The sequence below is a fragment of the Cupressus sempervirens genome, chromosome 6 (assembly GCF_028749045.1).
Source record: "Cupressus sempervirens isolate cs-2001-9-10 chromosome 6, ASM2874904v1, whole genome shotgun sequence".
NCBI classification, from domain to species: domain Eukaryota; kingdom Viridiplantae; phylum Streptophyta; class Pinopsida; order Cupressales; family Cupressaceae; genus Cupressus; species Cupressus sempervirens.
The window spans coordinates 222,765,252-222,790,397 of NC_143123.1; the positions used below are offsets into that span (position 1 = coordinate 222,765,252).

Consider the following 25,146-nt stretch of genomic DNA (forward strand, 5'->3'; position numbering starts at 1 on the left):
GTTCTAAATTTTTTTCGAGTGTTCTATCTAATCAGGTTCTTGATGAGGAAAAGGTACATCAAACATGTGATGGTGAGGTGGAATCATCCATGCATAATGGGGATGATATGTTGAAGAATTGTTCTAAAAAATTTCGAAGTGTCATATCTAATGGAGTTCCTGATGAGGGTGAGGCAGCATTTTCTGAATTTAAACCATTTCCAATGTCTTATTGTGAGGATAAGAAATATCCGGAATATGGGAACAAAGCATATTGTGTATATAAAGATTTTCCATTCAGCGAAGGTTACATTGTGCCTCATGATCTCTCAAAGGCAAGTAAGACGGATACCAAAGACTTCATTGGTGGAATTGAGCCAATAAACATTCTTCAAAGTGATGGCACATCTACTACAAGTTTGATGTTTGGGCAGCAGACTAAAATATTGAATGGAAAGCATGTCTTGATCAGAAGAAAGGTGTTACATGATCAGAATCAGGTGTTCGATAGAGGAAAATATTGATGTTCACCTTTGGGGGCCCTTTTTCACCTTGCATCAAGCATCAAAGCTCGGTCTGCTCTTCCAGAGATAGCTGAGATCTCATTATGCTCACATGGAGCATATGTCCCCAACAAGAGCCACTGATGGAACTCTAAAAATTTTTGCAAAATTTAGGTCCCATTTATGATGTTAAAGAAAAGGGGATAATTATTCATGCCAAAGTCAAAGATATAACAAGAAATGCATACATTGTTGAATATGCATTGATATAATAATTTTATCATTAATATGAATATATTTGATATATGTTTAATTGCTGAAGGCAAAATCTGAAATAGCTTTGATATAAGCTACAGATATGAATATCAGTTAGAGATCTTAAGAAGGCTTCAGATTTGAAGAACTTGAAACAGCAATTAAAGTGTGTGAATCAAGAAAAACCCTGAAGCATCACACTAGCATACAGAACAATATGAATACTCTCAGATCATAGAGGCAAGACACAACAAGTAGCAGCAGCAGCAACAGGAGAGACTCTGATGGAGCCTTCAAATTTCTGCAAAATTTAGGACCCGATTGGTAATCATAAAGAGTGGAATTAACAAAGCATTTACATTGACCAAGTTTTGCAGCAAACATATCATTCTCAGTCAAAGTCTGTCAAAGTGATATTGATACTGCTATCAAGATACAACAGCACACAATATTGAATTGACTTATAAATGTTTAAAGTCTCAAGCCATAGTGATATGTACAAACAAAATATGGTATATTGGTCGAAAAACCATTTATTCAAAGAAGTACAATCTCAAAGTAAGACCAAGTTGGAAACGGTAAATAAGAAATCTCGGATTTCAGCCAATGATGGAAATCAAAGGCTTCAGCGATCAGCACCACAATAGCACTTGAATGGAGTAAAGCTACAATAGTAGATTAAATGAAATATGTTTATCACAGGATAGAACAAAATCATGGGTTTCAGACCTATGTCAATGAAGAGTCACAATAAGCATAAGGAAATTGCTGACTTGGCTGAGTCTCACCCTAGTGTTCCCGCACTGAATACACAATGGATATGATAACAATAATCTTGAAGAGAATATTTTACATTAATGGAGGAAGTGATGAATTGGACTAATTCTGAAAAGTGTCATTACCTATTTTCAGAGCCTTGGTACAGAAGCATTGAGTTTTGTATTGGCCTCCAACAGTGACATTTACGAGATACGGTGTTTGGAGGTAGACATAAGCCCAGGTCCAATAGCAGAAGTTCCTCAGTGAATTAGAGTAATTCTATTGCGCTTGATACTATATACCAAAATTCATTTAAGGAAGACATGAGGACATTGGTTGCCTTCTGTGTTATACATAAAACTCTTTCCTTCTCACCCGACTTCTCGCAGAAGCAAAAAGCCGATTCTGAAGTGTGAAGGCAGAGAAGAAAACAACGGCTGGAGGAACACGTCTTGCGCAAAAGCATGTTTCCGAATGCACGTAACAGATGAAGAAACATTACAAATATAAAGATTTGTGTTTGATTCGTAAAAGGGAAGGTATTAGATGCACAACAAAATATTTATTAAAAGATTAAAGTCATTAAAAGTTGTAGCTACGACTATGTTAGAGTAGGATTATTTAAATAAAGAGGTACAATTGGGCAAAATAAAAGTCACGACTTTAAAACAAGATAGGATATAAATAAGAGTTTATTATTTCAGATAGATGATTGTAATAGACATATCCGAACATTTAGACATTCCATAGAAGAGAAGTATTTTATATTTACTATATGGAGAGATAAGGGCAATAATATGATTTTATAATAAAATTCCATTATTTTATTATTATAAAATTATTTTATTTTAATAATAAAATAAAATGTCTTTTGTTTACCTTTAATGGCGTGGAGATTTAAAGCTGCAGGCGAATTGTCCTTCATAAATATATTTTAAAATTCTACAGATGATTTTGCTATCAGATAAGTAGACATGGTCGATTAAGCATTTTAAATTTGATCATCACAGGTGTTGTGAAATATTTAATTGTTTCCACAGCTGTGTCCAGTTTGTCTCAGTAGAGTTAAAATTCAATCTAGGCTAATTTAAGATTGCATCATAATTGGTCTGTCGCATCTAGATTTTCAAAATTATTGGTAGTACAAATGCATTGAACATTATGAAGTTGTATGTAAAAATTCTCCGAAGTTGACTCTTATTGCTCGAATAAGCGAAGGCACTAGTCTTTTATTTGAAGTCAGAAAATCTATAATATTCCTCCTCCAAGCATCAAATTCATTATTTACAAAATTTATACAAAACATTCAATCATCAAGTATTCAGCATCCAGTTTTAGATTCATTTTGATCGAGTCCAAGGACCTTGCCAGCCGAGGAACTCGTAAAGTTTAAATTCGCTATAGAAAACCCTTGAGTTGAGTAGTCAGTGTTCAAGGTGAAGGTTTACCCGCCTGGGTGTAGTGGAGCCCGAAGTGCAGGGGAATCTAAGCGATTTTCGTTCGTTGGCCAGAACTGATTGAGAAGTCCTATCGGAGAAGTGGCAGGCTCTTGGATTTCCAATCTGCGGTTTTGGGAACCAACAGGTGCATCACCTCTTTAGATTAGATTAGGTAGATTTGCTTTCATGCTCTCCTTCTGCCTTTTCCTCTCCAAGAGTAGTTAGGTGCATCCTGATAGTAAGAGAAAGTCGGCCTTCTCCGGAGACTCAACCTCACAGTTCAAGTCCCACAGCTTGGAGGTTGTTTCCATGTTTCACGAGGTTGTCCTTAGGTAACAACTTTGGACAAGGGTGCAGACTTCAGTGACAACAGAAAGCATAAATTGATTACACATGTTTACAATTCATATACCTAGCATTGTAAAAGCCGACTACAGTTGGTCTTAAATTCATGGAAGAAGGAATAAATTGGGAATGTCAAACAAGTAAATCATTTTAGAAGGGAGTTATACTCTTGAAAACATATTTGTTTTAATCTCCGCCTATCATTTTATATTGATTGTTAATAGACATTATATTCAGTGGAAATTGAACTATAAAATTACAAATGCTTTTACTGTATCTCATTTAACCTTGGAATGAGCAACCAACTACAGTTGGGCTTAAAATGTAGAAAAGAAAAGGTAAAGTATGACATGCGATTGTTTAAAATTCATGATTTGTGATTAAGATGTGGCTCCTCTTGCCCTGGCCAGAACTCCTGCTAGCTACTAGCTCACCTGCTAATTGGTACTAGATCTCAGACTTTAGTCACCGGTAAAATAAAGAGGAAATAAGGAATTCGGGATTGAGAAAACAAAACTGGGAAATGTTCAACTGAGAATGTCTAAGCTCAGCTTAATATGAAATGGATCAGATAATAGAAAAGTGAGGAAAGAATGATTTTCCTTAGTCGGTTCATGGCTTCATTTAAAGGTTAGCCATAACTCCTCGGCTTCCATTGGTTTCTCAAGATGTCCATTTGCATTCAAACATTACTTCAATTTGAAAAGAAGAGAAATAAAGAGGGAAAAGAATTAAGGAGGAGTTGAAGAGTTATAAACTTTATTTTATTATTATAATACGTTCTTATATACATTCACATAAGTCTATTGATGAGGTGACATCATTAGATTATACTATTCTAATTTATTGGTGCCATTTCATTTTTATATTTATGTGTTCGTATGTAAGTGTTTATTATAATGATAAGATAAAAATTAATAAACAATCTCTAAAGGTATGTATTACATTTTAACTCAATTATTTTATGTTTCTCAATATATTTATTTAAATAGCTCATGCAGGTCCCACAGATGTAACCTGTTTCAAGTTGCTAGGTTCTCAACCCATTTGCCCAGTGATGGTGATGCTCTTGTGCCTAGTTCTTTATAGATAATGCTTCCACCCCTTCAACGTGTTTCATGTAAGGAAGTTCTCTGCAATTAAATTATATTATCATAATAAATTATTTAATCATAATTAATCATAATGATTAATCATCTTGTCAATTCCATCAATTCATAACAAATGATCAACTAGCTTGTTATCTTCATTTTGAAATTATAACGACTAACCATCTTACCATTTCATAAGATTATAACCAAATTAACTGTCAACTGACTTCATGTGAACCTCAACGGCTATATTTTAAATTAGGTCAAAAATTGGGATGTAACATACCATTCCCCTTGTGGTTCATCATCCTTGATGAACTTGAAATTGTAAAGAACATTATAAAGAGGCATTTTAAAATTGGAATGTAACATACCATTCCCTTTTGCGTTTCATCGTCCTCGATGATCACTGCAAATTAGACACACAAAGAATATTCAAAATACAAGATATATATAGCATCATGATATCATTTCTTTTCAAAGTCAAAATTATAATTGAAACTCAAGATCCATTTTTACTTCAATGTTTCCAGAAAGATACTTGCATGATATCATAAAACACATACTTACCTGAGTTCACTTTACCATACTTGTGGTCATCTTAGCATTAATTGAGTTGATTCTATTTCATATCGCTGTCATACTCATGTAGACACGCACCGTATCATTAGTTCGATTCCATATTGATATCTTCATTTAAGAGAATTTCCAGGGTTCAATGACTGAAAGTAAAATAAGTATTCAAAATTGGAATTCTTCAACTGGGAAGTTCTAGATCATAACTTGATCATAATTTAAATCACTTATACATACCATTTGGCATAAGGCACTTATTAATGAGTAGATCATCCTTGCCAACTTACAGTTCACCTGAAAAGGAGTTAATAGATCCATGTTTTTCCATTTATGTAACCTCGACCTTCTTACCCATCTTAATCACAATAACTTTTCATTAGAATAATCATCTTATGATAGAATATACACCTCATCTCCAAAACAATATACAACAGTTCCATATGTAAAGTCAACATCGGATGTGTATTATACATGTATAGTAGTGTGTCAAGGATAAAAACATGATATACTGTGCAAGATCATACATCTATCAAGATCATAAGCATCTGAAACAATTCATAAGATTTTCATGAGTAGCTCGTCATTCATCTGTAAATATTTGGAAGTTTATCCTTTCCATTTGTATGACCTAGGATTTCATGCCCATCTCGTCAATGTAATGTTTCAAGGAAAAACTCATGTCAAACAAAAGTTTACATCTGTAAACAAGCATTGATAGTTTCAATTATGCAAGTGTGTTTACTCCATACTGGAGCACAAAATGATCTTGTCGTTTAATCAACATTAGAAAGGATCATGGTTCACAATTTTTTTGTTTTCCTTCAGTTCAAGTTCAAGAATAACAAAATATTACTACCATTTCATATGAACAGGAATATAATTGCATAAAGTAATGCTGGGAACATTCAACTGAAAGGAATTATTTAGCCATCATCATGGATTTTGATAACATTTTATCAAGATTATAGAAGCTGTTTTTGGATTGCGCAAGCCTCGGCCTTGGACCATACTTATCCCCACACATTCTAACATATTAGAATGGCTTCCTTGGGATGTTCATTAGTCTAGCCATTTGAGCTACCTAGTGGTTTGAGTGCCCCATCAATTATACATATATAACTGACATCTATGGACAAATAAGTGATCTCAAGATTGGCACATATGCCTATAAATTACCTTGGCTAAGGATTTTCTAATGGGTTCAATGACTCGATCACCACCACTCGACTTGCCAATCACTTCATTTCTTAATTTTGTTTCATCTTTATGATTTTGCAATTTATACATTTGTCCATTTTATATCATCTCAGCCCTTCCCGGCTATTCTGAATGATTTCCTTGATGTGATTTTCCAGTTTTGATTGCAATATCTAGTTATGCAAAATAAAACTTTTTCAATATTTACATTTTTAGTTTCTCAAAAATAGTGTTGTACCCAAGGTTTCAGCGTTGAACCCAGTGCTTGGATACCATATATAACATCCAGTTTTCCCGGTTCTTAATTAACAAATAACATACTCATAGAATATAGTTATTATATCATTTCCATAGGAAGATAGTTATATTATTCATGTTCATGTGAATGAGATTTACCGTTTAAATCAGTTAGACAAAATTTCTTAACTAAGAAATTTAAAACACCATCAATGAATTTACCATAGAAATTAAAATCCACATACTGTGAAATTTGAACCGATAAATCATTGTAAGAAGGCTTCTGCAATCACCTAGATTAGTCCACAAATACCACTATAACAAAATCATATAACGACTACCATCCAAAATTGCTATATCAAAATCAAATGCCGATTACTATTAAAAAACCACTATATAAAATTAGGGCATCACAAACCATTGTATCAATTAGGGCATCGATTACCATTGGATCATTTAGGGCTTCTGATACCATTGTATCACTTAGGACTTTAATTACCACTGGATCATTTAGGGCATAAGATACCGCTGTATCAATTAGGGCTTCAGATACCACTGTATCAATTAGGGCTCTAGATATCGCTATATCAATTAGGGCTCTACATACCACTATATCATTCCTTTCCTTCCAATTGCTTAACTGTGGCAATAACTCAAGATTAGAAACTATGCTCATATTTGATATGAAAAACAATCCATAAATCTATCTCTCGCATCTAGGTGTAAAATAACTATAACTATGAAATAACTCAATTAATCTTACCTTCTTGCATATACATCATAAAAGTGATATTACCTGTTTCTAACAAACAATTTAATGTACAACTTATCTTTTTCTGTTGTACGTCCGACAACTTGGGGAGAGGTGAAACATTGTCAGGGGCTTAACCACCCAACCTCAAACCATAACTTATCCCCACACAATCTCTATCGAGAAGGCCCTCCCTACTCAAAATAGACAGGGATCATCTTATTACCCACTGAGCATCCTGGTTTCTAAACATACCATTTGACTTGATAGTAGGAATTACAATAACAGGATCATGCATGAGCTATTAAGTGTTTCATTATTTAGTTATTCATATTTAATTTCATCCTTGGTTCGTGCAGGTTATCTCCACCTCTTCACCATTTCAATGGCTTCTTTGCCAATGAATCCTAGGTGCCTGAAAGATTATGATCATTCTATTTTATTTACACCTTTTCACCATTCCATGGCTTCTTTTCACCAGTAATCAGTTGTAATTCATTTTTCGAACTGATGGATCTACCCTCCTCTGGATTTCAGTCGGATATGAATCAAGGTTTTCCATCGAATTGCCATTCTGATTCGATATCAGAGCTTTAAGAAAAGAGGTCTTATTCACTTGCATACTCACCCACCGGGTGGCTGCCTATACCACACGAGCCATGAAATGCCTTCAAATTTAGATGCACATATTTCAAAGTTCACATCAAGATTCAAACATGAAATGCAAAACATGACTTGGAATGTGCTCCGCTTGGGGTCAGTTCATACAACTTGCTGCCGTGTTCTGTCAATCCAAGATGCACGACAAGCACCACTTTCCAATGACTCTACTTGTGGTCTATATGAACTTAGAATAATATGGGTATATATTATAATAATATGGTGAAAGATCATTCAAAATCCTTTGAGGTATGTATTATATTTTAATTAAATTATTTTATGTTTTAAATTGTTTATTTAATAGCTCATGTGGGTCTTTCAGTTGTATCCTAAAGTTCAAATAGTTAGGTCCATACCAAGGCAATTTAAAGTCATACCTGTCAATCCTGATGATTGGACTAAGCTAGTATCCCATTTCGTTGATCTAATTTAGCAATGCTTCCCCCTTTCATCTACTCCTACAATCACCCATGCAACACTTCCACGATACTAAAAAGTTCCATAATAATTTTCATATAAACATTTAAAAGAATGTAATTATTAACCATAATTCCAAAGTCAAGCAATTGTTAATCATCACATGATAAATAATGAATAATGACCATCTTCATAAACAGTTAATACAATGGATATAAATAACTACCTACTTCACATGATTATGAAAGAAAAATCTGTTCAATCTAATGGCTATGAACAAATTTAAAATTAGGTCAAAAATGGGGACGTAACATACCCTCCCCCTTCAAATTTTTTATCGTCCTCGATGAATATCACAACAAAACTTAAGCAATATCCATTCATATTATTTCAAGAAAGCAAAGATTCAGGTTCTAGCCCTAGAAAAAAGATGAGGGTATTTTTGAAAGATTTCGTGATAATCATCCTAGGTGGCATTATCTTCTACATACTGATCCCACTGGAACTTGCATTGAGTCACCTCTCGATTCCGTAAGCGTAGCTTATGCACCTTGAGTATTTTGAGTGGTTCTATTTCCACCACCCCTGGTTCTTGCACCTGTAATAGATTCCAATCAATTATATGATAATGATGAGTGATGTACTTCTTAAGGTATAACACGTGGAAGACGTCATGCAACCTTGCAAGGGTTGGTGGTAAGGCGATTCTATAGGCTACTAAGTTCATAACTTCCAATATTTCAAAAGGTCCCACATACCTTGGGGCTAACTTGGAATTCTTACCAAACTTAACAGTACTCTTCTGAGGTTTTACTCTTAATAACACCTTTTCTCCCACTGAGAATTCTCTAGGTGTTTTTTTTGCATCTGCATAACTTTTTTGTCTGTCATTGGCTTCCTTCAATCTCAGAAAAATTTGGATTATTTGATCTTCCATTTCTTTGAGCATTTTAAGTCCAACAATAATTCTATCTTCCAATCTATTCCAGCTCATAGGAGTTTTACATTTGCGGCCATATAGAGCCTCAAAGGGGGCCATTTTAATGGTGGATTGATGGGAATTGTTATAAGAAAATTCTACCAAAGGTAGATATGTTTCCCACTGGTATTGCCGATTCATACAGTAAACTCTCAAAACATTTTCTAATACCTGGTTTACTCTTTCTGTTTGACCATCTGTCTTAGGATGATAAGTTGATCTGATGTTTAGTTTAGTCCTTAATGCTGAAAATAATGTTTGCCAAAATCTGGAAGCTATCCTAGCATCCCTATCTGAGATAATTTTCTTTGGAACTCCATGCAATTTGAACATTTTCTTTATGAATTTATGAGCGATTTTTGGTGCTCCATTGGTTAGATTTCTTGGTAAAAAATGAGCAACTTACTACTACTAGAATGGTATTGTGACTATTCTGTGTCATAGGTAATCCTTATACAAAATCCATGGAAATTATCTGCCATTTCCATTCTGGTACCTCATTTTGGTGCAAAAGATCGACTGGGTATCGATGTTCTACTTTTAGTCTTTGGCATTCCAGGGATCTTGCCACAAATTCTGTTATTTCCTTTTTCATTCCTTTCAAAAAATATAGAGGTTTTATATTTGACAACATTTTAGTTACTCCAGGGTGTCCTGAATATGGAGTTGAATGAGATTCTTCCAGAATCATTCTCTGAAATTCAGTTTTGTTAGGTATATAGATTCTGTCATGATATCTTAACAATCCATCCTCTTCTATCTTAAATTTTGAATACTTGGGGTCTTGTGGGTCTCTAATGAGAGCTAGGCTAATCTTTGCATAAAATTCATCATGCTCTAGATGCTGTAAAATCTAATCCTTTAATCCATAGTAACGAGAATCGCTCGAAAATTGCGTGAATCGGCGATTCAGCAATAAGATTTAAGGTGGGCGATTTTTTTGGAGTCGGGAATCGCCACATTCGATTTGTTTGGATGAATCGTATGAATCGCCAGTATCGGCGATTCATCAAAAAAATTGCATGAATTGAATGAAAAAATTGGCAAGAAATCACCTGTGGCTAGAAAAGTATGGAGTTGTAAATCTAAAAAAAATAACTTGTTTTTTTTACTTTCTTTTTAACCTATTCTCTTTGTTATAACCTTAAAGGGCCTTCTATTTGTTAAGCATAAGTAGAAGAGAGGAAAAGTGAGAGAGAAGAAGAGGCGTGAGTTAAAGCCTTGTTTTTATATTTTGTTTACACTGTATAGATATTGATAGTGATACTGAATCATTGATAGACATACGTTTCAATCTTTCATGGATCTTCATCTTAGATTTATACATACATTTATGATTTGATGTCGTATAGATCTTCATGATTTCATCTTACATACATTCTATGATTTGAATCATTATGATCATTTGATTTTTATTTACTTCAGCTAGCCTACAATTTACATTTTAGTACATAATGATAACATAGTTACGTATGTGATGAATTTTATGTTTCATGTTTTGTATGTTAAGTTTTAACTTCTATTTGATGATGTTATAGTTTGTTTAAGTTATATTCAATAAAGGGTGCATGAAATAAGTCTTGAATTGTTAAAATCTCTACATTTAAAGGGTTTGCCAAATTTGTCGATGCATCGCTGATTCATCGGCGATTCACCCCCGATTCACCCCCAATTCATGATTTGATTTGGCTGGGCCGATTCTGATACGATTCCGATTCTCGTTACTTTGCTTTAATTTGATATTTATAATAGCCATTGTAGAAATGTGTTTCCTCCTACTTAATGCATTTGCTACTTTTTTTTCCTTGCCCTTCATATAACTTATGTCAAATTCATAGTCTGCTAAAAATTCCAGCCATCTCCTTTGTCTAGAATTAAGATTAGGTTAAGCAAAGATATATTAGGCCGTGGTTGTCAGATTAAAGATCAAAAGGTTTTTTAATCAAGTAATGTCTCCACATTTGAAGAGCATGAATAATAGCTGCTAATTCTACATCATAAGGGGCGTAATTTTGTTCATAATTCTTCAATTTCCTAGATTCGTATGCAATTATTTGCTCATCCTACATTAGCACACCTCCTCCTCTTGATGCATCGGTTATAACAACGAATTTCTTTTGTGGGTCAGGTACTCTTAATATGGGTTTTGTAGTTAACTTTTCCTTCAAGTATTCAAAAGCTGATTGACATTTTTCCGTCCATACAAACTTCCTTCCCTTTCTCTGAAGTGATGTGATTGGCAATTTCTAACAAACTTTCTATAGAACCCTGCCAATCCCATGAAACTTCTAACTTTTGTCACATTTTTAGATATAGACCATTCCTTAATTACTTTAATTTTTGATGGATCTACAACTATTCCTTGAGCTGATATAATTTGTCCGAAAAATTGAATTTCCTTTTGATAGAAAGCGCACTTAGACAATTTTCCATATAATTTATGTTCCCTTAACCTTTGTTAGACTTTTTCCAAATGTTCTTGATGTTCTTTCTCATTCTTTGAATAGATTAGAATATCATCTATAAACACCAGTACAAACTTGTCTAGGCAATCTTGGAATATGCTATTCATTAAGTTCATAAAAGCTATTGGAGCATTGGTTAACCTGAAATGTAACATTGTGAATTCATTATGCCCATACCTGGTTCTAAATGCAGTTTTGTGAATATCTTTGTCCTTAATATGAAACTGGTGATATCCTGACCTTAAATTAATCTTTGAAAATACTGTAGCTACTTTTATTTGATAAAAGAGGTCGTCAATTCTAGGAAGTGGGTACTGGTTCTTTATAGTAACCTTATTGAGCATTCTATAATGTATGCATAATCTCATAGTTCTGTCCTTCTTCCTAACAAACAATACTGGGGTTCCCCATGGTGATACACTAGGCAGAATCAGTTTCTTGTTTAACATATCTTGTAATTGTATTTGCAACTCCATTAATTCTGTGGTAGTTATTCTATATGGTGCTTGAGAAATGGGTTCTGCTCCTGGTAACAAATCTATGGTAAAATCAAAGACTCGGGAGGGAGGTAGATCGGGCAGTTCTTCGGAAAACACATCCTGATAATTCTTTAGGTAGGGATATTTCTCTTCAAAAGATTCCTTTAATTTTTCTCTAATTTTCCCATCTATAAAGATGTAATCATCTCCATATGTGGTGTTTACAGGGTTTCTCATATCTTCAACTCTTACTGCAAAAATCTCGTAGCGTTTTCTTCCACATTTCTTAAGCTGCATGGAAGATATCTGTTTTGATTTAATTTCATGTTTAATCCATATAATGCTTGCTGGTTTGCCTTGGTCATCCAAGCAATCTACAATTTTAGCAAGACAATCCACCTTGGCCTTATGCTCACTAAGCCAATTAATGCCTATAGTAATGTCCTAAGACCAAGAGGTGCTACATACAGATTCAATTCAGTAGAGAAATTTGGAAAGTCAATCCGAGCCTCAAACAGACACTGCTCTACCTTAGCCCTTGACTAGTTTGCATATCCGACTATCCATGGTTTTGCCATAAAACTAGCTCTCTTTGGAAATCTACTTATTAATAGTTTAGGCAATATAAAACATTCAAAAGCTCCAATATCAATTAAAATAGAGATAGGAGTCCCGTAGATCTTACTCGGAGTTTCAATTGAGCCTATCTGTTGTTCTGTTTGTCTATTGCCAAGGGCTGCATGGATCCTTTGCTGATAAACATGTTGCTATTGTAGAAGAGGTGGTCAGTGTGGTTGATTGTTGTTGGGCTTGACAGGGCATTTATTAGCATAATGATCTCCCCCACAATTGTAACATCCTAAAAGTGGCCCCTTCTTTTCATTGCTCTTATTATTCTTACTTGTACTGAAATTACTTATAAAATCCTTGATTCCATTCCCTTTTGATTTTAGCTTGCTAAACTTATAATCCTTAAACTATTTCTGCTGAGATCCAGTATCTATATTTTTTGTATTTCAGTTTATTTTCCTTTTATTATCCCGAAGGGAGTCATCTCTCTTGATTTTATATTCTTGTTAGACAAGCTTGTCTAAAGCTTCTTCCATGGTTCGAGGAGTGAGAACGTCAACTGCTCCTATCCTATTATTCAGACCCATGATGAATTTTGTCACTTTCAGATTTCTGTCTTGTTGATATGGTGGTACATACTTTAGTAATCAAGTAAATTTCTCCCAGTACTTGTGTACATTCATATCTCCTTGTTTCAAGTTTTGGAAATCTAGCAATTTTTGGTCATAAAAAGGTTTGGGGTAACCAATGATTCCTAAAAATGGTTACAAATTTTTTCCAGGTAATTTCAATGGTTTTAATATTTTGCTCAACTTTGGTGTTTCACCACCATGTAGCAACTTCTTCAGTAAAGTGGTATATTCCTCAAACCATTTTTGAGGTTCCTGAAAAATTCCTAATTTCATAGTATTGTTCCATTTCAGTTAACCATGCCTCTATATTTTCTCTGGATTTAGAACTGACAAATTTGGGTGGTATGATCTTCTTAATATCTACGGACAGATCACTCACTATTTCTTGTTTCTTTTGTTTTCCAATTTGAGTGGGTGAAGCTTGTGAGGTTCTCTTGTTGTGTTCGGAGACTTTTGTCTCTGTTCTAGGAGGAGGCGAGGATTGCATTTCCTCTTGGTTCTGCCCCATCTGGGTTACCATCTCATTCATTCTTTTTTCCATATTATCCAACTTTAGCTGCATTTCTTGCAAAATCTGAAGTAACAAATCAATGGATGATTGTGTGTTTTCATGGACCATGTCATGATTTGCAATGTTCTCGTCGCTACTCATTTTGTTTGTTTACTTGTCTAATTTGAAAATTTACAAAATTTTGTGCCAATTTATTGTATATATATGTATTTTAAGTGTGCCTACAACAAATTAAAAGAGTTTGCAAGTGAATATAACACACGAATAAACCAATTTATTTAATTAACTTTTGTTGCATTGATGGCAGCCTTATTTACAAAAAATTCCTCTACTAAGGATGTTTACATTATGGAATCTAAATTTTGCTTTTCAACATTCAGTTCCAATTCAGATTTGTACATAGCCCACACCATCCAAGATCTGTGGAAGTGTAGAAGAGAGTTTCCCTGACGAGCATTCCAGTTTTGAATTAGTTTGTTTCTATATGTTGTTTTACTAGTAGGAGTCACCTGACTCTTTCCTTTTTCACTCATTGCAAAGCCTAGTTCAGAGTTTCATTGTCTTGGGGCATGGAGCAGCAAGTGCAGTTGAAGTTTGACATGTTTTTAATTAAGTACAAGAAGATAGGATGTCGTGCCTTCTTACGAGGTGTTTTACGTACTTGCATCCTGTACATTTATTCTAAGAACTTTCAGGTTTACTAGTAAGTAGTGTGCCCTAAGTTCAGTGTCGAACCCAGCGCTTTGATACCATATAACAAACGGTTTTAAGCAAGAAAAAAGAATAAAAGGATGGAAGAAGATTTGAAGGTTATAAATAAAAATAAATAAAAATATTATGGTTTATATCTATCTACGTACATGTAGATATATTGGTGAGGTAACACCATTTTATTATAAAGAAAATAATATTATGGTGTCACTTTATTTTAATATCTATGTGTACGTACATAGGTATATATTATAATAATATGGTGAAAGATTATTTAAAATCTTTTGAGGTACATATTATATTTTAATTAAATTATTTTATGTTTTAAATTATTTATTTAATAGCTCATGTAGGTCCTTTAGTTGTATCCTGAAGTTCAAATCGCTAGGTCCTTACCAAGGTAGTTTAAAGTCATACCTGTCAATCCTGATGACTGGACTAAGCTAGTATCCCATTCTGTTGATCCTATTTAGCAATGCTTCCCCCCTTTATCTTCTCCTGCAATCACCCGTGCAACACTTACATGATAATAACAAGTTCCATAATAATTTTCATATAAACATTTAAAAGAATTTAATTATTAACCATAATTCTAAAATCAAGCAACTGCATCACATGATAAATAATGAATAACAACCATCTTCATTAACTATTAATACAACGGATAGAAATAACTACCTACTTCACATGATTATGAAAGAAAAATCCATTCAATCTAACGGCTATGAACAAATTTAAAATTAGGTAAAAAATTGGGATGTAACAATGTATCATGATGTCAATACGATAAGACATGCTTATACACCAAGAGGCTTCAACCAACAACACAATTACAAAGGTACAAACTTGCTCAATTTTCAATTCATGCTTAACGATCTCTTTTACTATTAAATGATATGTAATTTAACGGGTTAGCTCATGGTCGTTCAACGTACGCTCTTGCTTGCCTACTGGTTTACCCTTGGCTATGGTGATTCAAGGTTCGTACCTATTTGCCTAGTGATGGTGGTGCCCTTGTGCCCAATTCTTTTTTGACAATGCTTCCCCCCCTTTGATGTGTTCCCTACAAGGAAATTCTCCACAATTAAATCATATTCCTCAATATAATAATAATTACCATAACAAGTTATTAATCATAAATGATCACAATAGCTAATCGCCTTTCCACTTCTAATGATGAATAACCAACTTTCTAAGATTTCAAGATAACAATATAATAGCATCATAATGATTAACTATCATGTCAACTTCATATGAAATTATAACGATTAGCCATTTTACCCTTTCACATGATCGTAACTAATTTTACCTGTCAACTGACTTCATAGGAAACCTCAGTGCCTATATGAACAATTTTAAATTAAGCAAAAATTTGGGATGTAACAATCCACATCCCCCTCCATCCTAGATGCATCGGTAACTTTGGTTAAATCCTTTGTTCTAGTTCGGTCTATGGTCATTGAGCTCTTGATTCTGAGAGCAGTTCTTCAAACGCCGGCTAGATAGAGAAGGCAACATGTTGCCTTGTTCAGACCTTTCAAGATGAACAATTTCATGTTCACTTTTGGATGAATCTGACATACAATAAACATGTTGAACTGTGTGTAGTCCCATTTTAGCACATACAGAAACCATATAAATTATGAAATATCAGAGAATTGGTTTAAATCAAATGCACTTCAGTGAACTTAATTATTGTCAGAAAGTTCTATGCATGGGTGATGTTAAATTGAACCTACTCCTTGACCTTGTCTATCATCCACCTATTGTAGATTCTTCCACGGACAACAAAGAATTGGATAAAATGTAAAATTTAGACATGCAGCTTGTCATAGATTAATCTAAAATGGATTTGGTTGGAGTGATAAAGTTTGACATCTGCCTACTAGTTTAACTTCTTGAGGTCAAATTCTGGACTCCTAAGGAATTAAGTTGCCAAGAGGGATTGTTGAAAAGGAGGAATGCAAATCTTGTTAACATCAGTTCCACTTGTTTACCTATTTTAGAATATGATTGGAAGAGATTGCAAAGCTACTGAAGATCAATTGCAATGAACCTAAGCTAAAAAGAACAAAATATTATGTTTTAATGAAAGATTAATTCTTATCACATAATAATAAAATTATATATTTATTTATGAAAGATTATTTCTTATCACATAGTAATAGAATAAATTATGGATTAAGTTGTTCAATTCTAAAATCAAATGAATAGGCAATTATTACTTAAAATTTTTAGTAACAATATTCATTTATTAAAGATTGTGAAATGGTGATTTAATCATTATTATTATTAAAAAACTGTACCCTTTGTTAAAAGAAATGGACAGAGGAAATATTTAACATGGACCCACAAAATAGCTGACAAACGACCCTTCATACCCCACGGTTCCTCATACCATATAAATAATTATGCATCGCTGACAAAAAGAAAACACATTGGATAAAAACATACCAAACAAGAAGTGGATCAGGCAGACAGGAAGGGCACGTAATCAAGTGTACAGCAATAAGTGACATCACAGTGACGGCTCTGCTACATAGGGTCATCAAGTATGGAGGCCATAAGATAAGGTTAAGGCTTATACAGCGATTTGACCCCCGAGCATAAGTAATGTATGAGTTATAATGTTTATGATTTATAAATTATGCTTTAGTCAGTTAAGGCATTTTTTAAGGTTTAAAGATATAGATACTTATTCAAAGTATTAAATACATAAGCTATGATTTATGTTGCTGACAAATATGAAAATAAAGATAAATTAAGTTATTAATTGAAAATATATGAGAAATAAAAGATTTGGGTGTTAATCTATGAACACCATATTTACCAATGATACTTGAAGCATGAAGCATGCGAGATATTTAAGATATCCATAGTCCGCCATGGCCAATAATTGACATACCAAAATATTTTGAAGTTGTCAACATATGCATATGCGAGTAGCCTTGGATAGAGGATAACCGTCCAAGAAGAATCTTAAGGGGTGCGCTCCCGGGAAGATGGCGAAGTAGCTATGAGCTACGAAGCCCGACTTGGAGACGTCCTTATGATTGGGGATTAATTTAGAGGGTAGAAATATAGGATTATATTATCATTATTGCTTTTAACAAATTTCTATGTGCAGGTCAAGCAAAAAATCAACACTACTAAATAGGAACATTACATCAATCTGTCTCTTTGTTTTTTAATTTAGGTTGAGCTCCAAAAACATAGTTTATTTTGGATTTTAGGTTCCATGATAATTCTGAAAGCTAGGTCTTTTACAATTGTATTTTGAATGAAATAAGATTCAACTTTTTTGTCAATATTCTTCTGATTTTTTTTATAATGTTCAAATTTCTATTATTTCAAAAGAGATGCATTTTAGTATGTACAAGCAATGTCATCATTCCTAATAAATTGTATTGATCAACATTGCTATTTAGTATGCAGATTTTGCAAGGTAAAGAACTACTTAGTGAGCGGACAAACAAAGAGAAAGAACATCTTAAGAAGGTATGTATTTGAGTCCTTGCCATCAAACTATTATTGAGTGTTACAAATTCTGAAGATATGATGGGCCGTATGGAGTTTTTATGCTGAACTTATTTATTGACCTCTTACATTTCATATATGTGCAGTTACAAAATTTGAACATTGTATTCTTAAAATGTAATGGATGCTTCTCAACTGACAGTATTTTAAAATTTGATTTTACTAATATTATAATTTCAGAGGCCCAAAACATGGAGACTTGCATGCCAAACTGTTGTGGGAAATAAGGACTCCGTTGGCAAGGTGCATTTCAGTTACTTTTTTTAATCATTTAAGCATAAAGGACAGATTTTGATTGAGAAATAAATAAAATTGTTCATGCATGCTGAAGTGGAAAGATTCAAGTTCCACAACCATTCACTCAACATACAGCCTAGCAGTTCTCATTGGTCTTTGTTTTGTTCTCATAATGTTAAAGAAAAATTCACACTGTATATTTCGAAGTAAAAATGATGCTTCGGAAAGATTATTTTCCAAACTTTCATAAAAGGCCTTGTTTTAATCATTAATTTTTTTTTTCTGGCTGATATTAAGATTGAACTCTGAAACCTTTTGCTTGACTAATTTTTTTCTTTTGGAAGTTAGTTTTTTTGTTATTTTGCAATATAGGGCTCTGTACCAAATAACATTTGATGATGGTCCTTTGCCCAGTGATGCTTGTAGCACCAAAATATCCTCAAGGGATTTATGGCATTTTAAAGAGTTCAATTGATCATCTTGGATGACTCTGAAAATTCATATGTCAATTATGGAATTTACCCTTTTACATTCTCAACTCTTCTAGATTCCCTTGTTCATTTCTGGGCTTAGGTACTTGTGATTCTATCAACTTAATGTACTCTTGAAACTTATTCTTCAATTTCATGTCCACATGATTGATACATGAAACAATATTAAACAATAGATTGCATATGTAATGCATTATTGTGATCTGGGAAATTTTGTTGGTTTAGTATATTTTGTGTGGAGGTAGACTGTATCCATTTTATTGGCCCAAGAGATCAATTTACCTCTTATTTTCATGACCTCCTCCTCTACTTGGCTTGCTTCATCATTCTATTATTGATATTATCAAAAGACTTCCACAGGTCCTCCCATGTTTATTGTCTGTATGAAAGTCCCTAAAATCAAATCCATCGACTTGGATCTATACTTTTGAGCTCCTAATTTAGAATTTTTTTCTTTTTTCCTACTTGCATGCAACAAGTGTTCTATTTCCTTTATTTTCTAACCCATTTCCTCTCCTCATATAAAAATAGATGATAGTTGAAATTTAGGGACACATGACAATGACTTTTGCACCTGAGTCTATATTTGTTTCTTTATCTTGTTGTATGCCACCCTCAAGTGTTACTGCAGCCTGCATACACCACCAATACATCACCAAGGCAGTAACAAGCTCTGATTAGCTTTATCTCTCTCCATTTCCTTTGGGAGTGTAACTTTTGTGCAAAATCCAAAAATAAGAGAGCCACTACTCTTTGTAGTATCCAATTCTTCTGCCAGCTATATGGCCTTACCCTTCTCTGCAACCTGAGCATATTCTTGGTTTTAACTTGATCATCCAAGCAAGTTTATCGAACTTGTGAGTCTTGACAAATTGTTCATCAGCCAAAAGTGTTCGAAATATAGGTTAAATTATTTGCAATATTGACTTGAACAAAGGGATGGAAATCGGAAAATAATTTCCAAGATTGCCCACTTCTATGTTTATGTGATTTAGCAACATAGAGAATAACAATATGAATCAGCAACAATAGAATTGACACAATTTTTTTTGTCATTTACGAGTTAAAAAACAACATTTTATCTTTTCTATATTGTAGGAGTTAGATAGCTGACCCCAAGAGGGTTAGGGGATATCTAGGCATCCCTTGCCTTTTCCAGTGATGACTTGCTCAGACATTTCCTATGAATTTGGGGGCAGATCAGAAACGTTTCCAGTTTTTTTCTACCCTTTTTGGGATCGCTGGGAGTGTTTTTGAGGCATCCCTATGTCAAACTTGTCCACCCTAGGATGGCCAGGTTTTGTGTAATGTCCCCGATTGTGACCCTCATGAGATGACGTTTGGATTTGAAGGTCTTTGTCGATAAATTGCTATTTTTGGACTTACTATTTTAAGTAAGTCACTTTTGGCTAGTTACTACTTTTGGGTTGAGCAGTTCAAGCTGGGTGATCATCTGGGATTTGGGTACTTGATCTCACACCATATTTTTGATGGAGTTATATTTATTTTGAAGTACGTCGGAATTTAATGAACATTTAATACACACTTAATTATTATTGTGCTTTATATTATAGTGTCAAGACTTTATATTATAAAAGTTGCTTATAAGTGAAAGGTGTGTGGGTTAAGCTAATTGGCTCATAGTGCATTATAAATATGGCTTTTTGGGAGAATGTGAGGTATCACGAATATTATATTTTCTCTTGAATTTTTTGTTGAGGGTTTTTGAGAATTCTTCCTAGTATTTCTTGCAATTTGTTTTTGTGGTATAATATATTGCACATTCTCCTACTTCCATACTGTATCTTGGAGAATTGAATCAATGGAGGTTTTTTGATTTTGAGATATGATTCAATTTAGTCTTTTACACCTAGAGACTGCAATATTGTGATCGAATTGGGAGTTTGGGCTGCTATTAGCTCCCACTAGGGGATGTGGGGCATTCAAACTTCATTTTGCAACCAACTTAAGGCTGGATGTCTATCCCTAAGGTGTTTGTGATTTGTGCTTGAGAAAATTGCAAGGCAGATTGAAAGTTGCGTTAGAGATTTGGAGGGCCTCAACTAGTCTGGAAACATGTGGTGCATTTTTCGGGGTGTATTTTGATTGTTCGTAGGCTGGTTTGAACTCGGTGATACATAAGTGTAATTGGTTTCTTCAGTTGCACCTTGCATATTGGGGTCAAATTGGCACGTGGTGATGTCGGCCAAGGTTCAGCCAAATAAAAATCAGGTTCTTAACACATTTCCAATTGCTTGGACATGAACATGTAATGCATTTTAATTGCCTCTCTTGAGAAGAAATGGATTTAAGTCTTTAGTTTCCTATGCTTTCTTTTAATTTGCATTCATTCACATATCTTCCTAAATCGCAAAAAAAATTAGAAAACTATAAAATATAAAATATCAAGGTGGCTTTCTTTAGCATCTCAGTTCTAGACAAGGAAGGGTCTTTACAGTGGTATCAAAGCTGTTTCCTACTAACCTGTAGGAATTGGGCTCAATTTGTTCAGAAGTTGATTATATTGTTTGGTTCCACATTTAGAGACATGGATGGTGATTGAAAGTTTGTGCCAGGTATACACTATACCAGTAGGGGATATAATTCGCCTCCCAAAGAAGGAGAGCCTGAGATTCATTTTGGTTCGATTGGTAGTCGGGGTGGTTTTGGTGGCATTAGACTTCGGGCCATAGATGCTGAAGTTGATAGAGAAGCCATGCAGGCATTTAGGAATATTGCGGTTGGACAACAGTAGATGACAGGTGTACTACAACAGTTGTCTGACACCCTATAGTAGTTAGCTTTGCCACTGGACTGGGGTGGAGAGAGAGTTTGAGTCATTTCAGTTGGTTCCCATAGGACACGAGTGGATGAGGGGCCCAAGGCTGGCGACAAGCATAGGGTTGAGGATCATGTCAGGATGAATGAGAGGGTGGATATGACAGGTTATATTGGTGCTTAGGATAGGCCACAGAGACCCACCTTTCTGAGACTAGAGCTAGATGTAGTTAGTACCACTTTTGAGGCAACCCCCTTTGTTGATGATATTCTGACTCATTTAATGAGTGGGATGCTCTTCCTCAGGCACTGAAGTATAATTTGAGTTTTGATAGATATCTGACACAACAACGTGAGCATTCTAGGGGTAGGCCTGCTACTGACAAACAATGGCCTAGGTACATTGAGCTTCAAAAAGTAGCTGGTAAGATTACATTAGCTCATTTTGATGGGAGCGGTAGAGTGACTGCTAGAACTTGGGTCCACAAGCGTAACGCCTACCTCACTTTGCATCCCATGATTGAGGAGGATGCCATCAGATTTGTTGTTCTACATCTTGATGGAGTTGCACATGATTGGTGGTACCATGGTTTAGTATCGCTCCACCATGATCAGATCACATCATATCAGGAGTTTGTTGACAGGTTGATAGAGCGTTTTGATAAGGATCCCGAGGTTTATTTTAGGGAGTTGGCTCAATTGCGACAGACAGCTAGTTTGGAGACATTTATCAATGAGTTCTAGAGATTGTCAGTGATGGTATATGACATATCAGAAAGGGGGGTTATGCTTTTCATTCAGGGTCTTGCTGAGCCACTCAAGGGTTGAGTTAAGTCATTAGACCCCCTCCATTTGTAATGGGCACCCTAGAAATGCCCAAGAACTGAACCAATTGTTGATAAAGATTCTAATGTTTTTGCATAGATTTTGAAACCAGATAACATAAACAAGAAGGAATTTATGCAAATTGAAGATTGAACCACTGCTGAAATAATATTAGTTCTCAAACAAATAAAATTAAATACATAGCAAACTCACTAATTACTCTAGCATCATAAAATCAAATATATAACAAACTCTTCAACTCACTAATTACACCCAATCTGCCTATAACTAGAAATACGTCCAAGCTGCCTGTTAATGAGTTGATAGCAATGAATTCCAAAGGCCAAACCCCAAGAGAATGACGTCTAGAATGTCACAAGAGAGGATAGACGTCCTCTAATGCTAAGAACAAATCTGTAACTCACACATCCAAGTTCTTAACAAATGCAATTCACAATAATCGGCTGCTAAACAATGAGGCTCTCACCCCTATTTATTCTTTTCCTTCACCCTTCTAGAAGGAAGTAAATTATTAATTAATTGCATTCTCTAGAAGCTTCCCCCTATCCAATAATTAATGCACTCTCTAGAAGATTCTCCCTTGCAATACAATAATTAATTGTGCTTCTAGAAAATTAAATTAATTAAATATAAAGTCACCTTTTAATTTTAATTTATTAAATGACTTTATAAGAAATTAATTTAATCAATTTCTCTTTATTTCTCCACTTAGCTTTTAGAGAACACAAAGGCTAAGAACTCCACTGAGTTGCTAAAAAGATGGGGAAATTACAGTTTGCCCTCCTTGAAATTGCTTGTCCTCAAGCAATCTCAGTCCTGTTTACTGTAGCACCTGCTCACTCTCCCATGTAGCATCTTCCTTTGGTAGGTGTCTCCATTTGACTAAATATTCTTTAATCAACTTGTTTCGCAGACTCCTTTCCCCAGTATCCAAAATAGCCTCAGGAATCAATACGAGCTTCCCCTCCTCATTTAATGGCGGTAATTCTGCAAAAGGCACAACTCTCTGACCGATGGCTTTCTTAAGCCTCGACACATGAAACAAATTATGCACCCAATTGCCCTCTGGAAGCTCAATCTCGTAGGCAACCTCGCCCACTTTGTGAATCACTCTATAGGGACCATAAAACCTAGGCTTCAACTTCTCTGCTTTGCTTTTCTTGAGTGATGACTGTCTGTATGGTTGTAGCCTCATGTAAACCATACCCGCAACCTCAAAGTTGCACTCTATCCGGTGTTGGTCAGAATACAATTTTTGCTGATTTTGGGCTTGCTGTATATTCTCCTTGAGCACCCTCAAAATATCCTGACTATCTTGCAAGAAGTTTTTTTCTTTGGGCACTCTACTATCCCCCAAAAACAGATCCATGAAACTAGGTGCTTCATAATTGTACAGTACCATGAATGGAGTCATCTTGATGGACATATGATAAGTGGTGTTATAACAATACTCTCCCATATATAGATCTTTGACCCAAGCCCTCTGTTGTGCAATCACATAGTTCCTCAGATATCTTTCCACCCATTTATTTACTATCTCTGTCTGCCCATCTGTTTGCGGATGATAACTAGTGCTAGGTGTAAGATCTGTATTACACAACCCAAACAATTCCTGCCAATAAGTACTCATAAATTTACTATCCCGATCACTGACAATAAAACTAGGTAGCCCATGTAACCTGAATATCTCTTTGAAGAAAAGATCGGCCACCTGTGTTGCTGTGTATGTGGATGGAATAGCAAAGAAGTGAGCAAACTTCGTCAGCCGATCAACTACCACATAAATGCAATCTCTCCCTGTACTCATGGCAACCTGGTGATGAAGTCCATAGAAATACTTTCCCATTTCCTATCCGGAATGAGTAAAGGCTTTAACAACCCTGCAGGATATGTGTGCTCTCCCTTATTCTGTTGACAAACTACACACTCCCTGACATGCTTCTAAACATCATCCTTGAGCCCTTTCCATGTGAACCGCTCATGGATCTGCCTGTAGGTCTTAAAGACCCCTGGATGTCCAGCTATAGGTGCATTGTGAAATGGCTTTAGTATTACCTCCCTAAACTGTGATGAAGGAATCAAATAAATCCTATCCTGGAACTTGATCAATCCGTCCATCACCATGTAACGATCATTCTATATGGCGCCTGCAATCACTCTGAAAGCCCAAGTGTCCCTCACATACTTTGGTGTAATCTTATTTCTCCAATCTCCTATAATCTCAGCTAGAGCACAAATATGAGGTCTCCTAGATAAAGCATTTGCCACCACATTCTTCTTACCTTTGACAAACTCAATGTAAAAGTCATAGGCCTGCAACTTCATAATCCATTCTATTGTCTATCATTCAAATCACACTAGCTCATGAAGTATTTGATGTTGTTGTGATCAGTTTTGATAACAAACTTTCCCCCAACTAGGTAGGACCGAAACTTGGCCAATGCATGCATAATAGCCAACATCTCCCAATCATAGATGAAATAGCTCCTCTCCACTCCATGGAGCTTCCTGCTCTCAAAAGCAATGAGATGCTTCTCTTGTATCAGGACTGCCCCAATCCCATCACTTGACGCATCACAATGAAGCTCAAATGGCTTCGTGAAGTCTGGTAGACCTAATACTAGACATGATGACATCACTTTCTTGAAATGATTGAAGCATCTTTGAGCTTCCACTATCCATACGAAGGCTCCTTTCCTAG

The 25,146-nt window shown here is 34.9% G+C and overlaps 1 protein-coding gene across 1 annotated transcript in view; it reads left to right on the plus strand.

The window, feature by feature from the left end:
* Nucleotides 1-25,146, plus strand: part of LOC149552074 (photosynthetic NDH subunit of subcomplex B 3, chloroplastic-like) — a 79,173-nt gene that overhangs the window by 40,691 nt on the left and 13,336 nt on the right. Inside the window, exons 4-5 of the mRNA XM_089789768.1 lie at nt 17,992-18,054; nt 18,274-18,336. Coding sequence (XP_089645894.1) covers nt 17,992-18,054; nt 18,274-18,336 — 126 coding nt within the window. The remainder of the gene's footprint in view (nt 1-17,991; nt 18,055-18,273; nt 18,337-25,146) is intronic.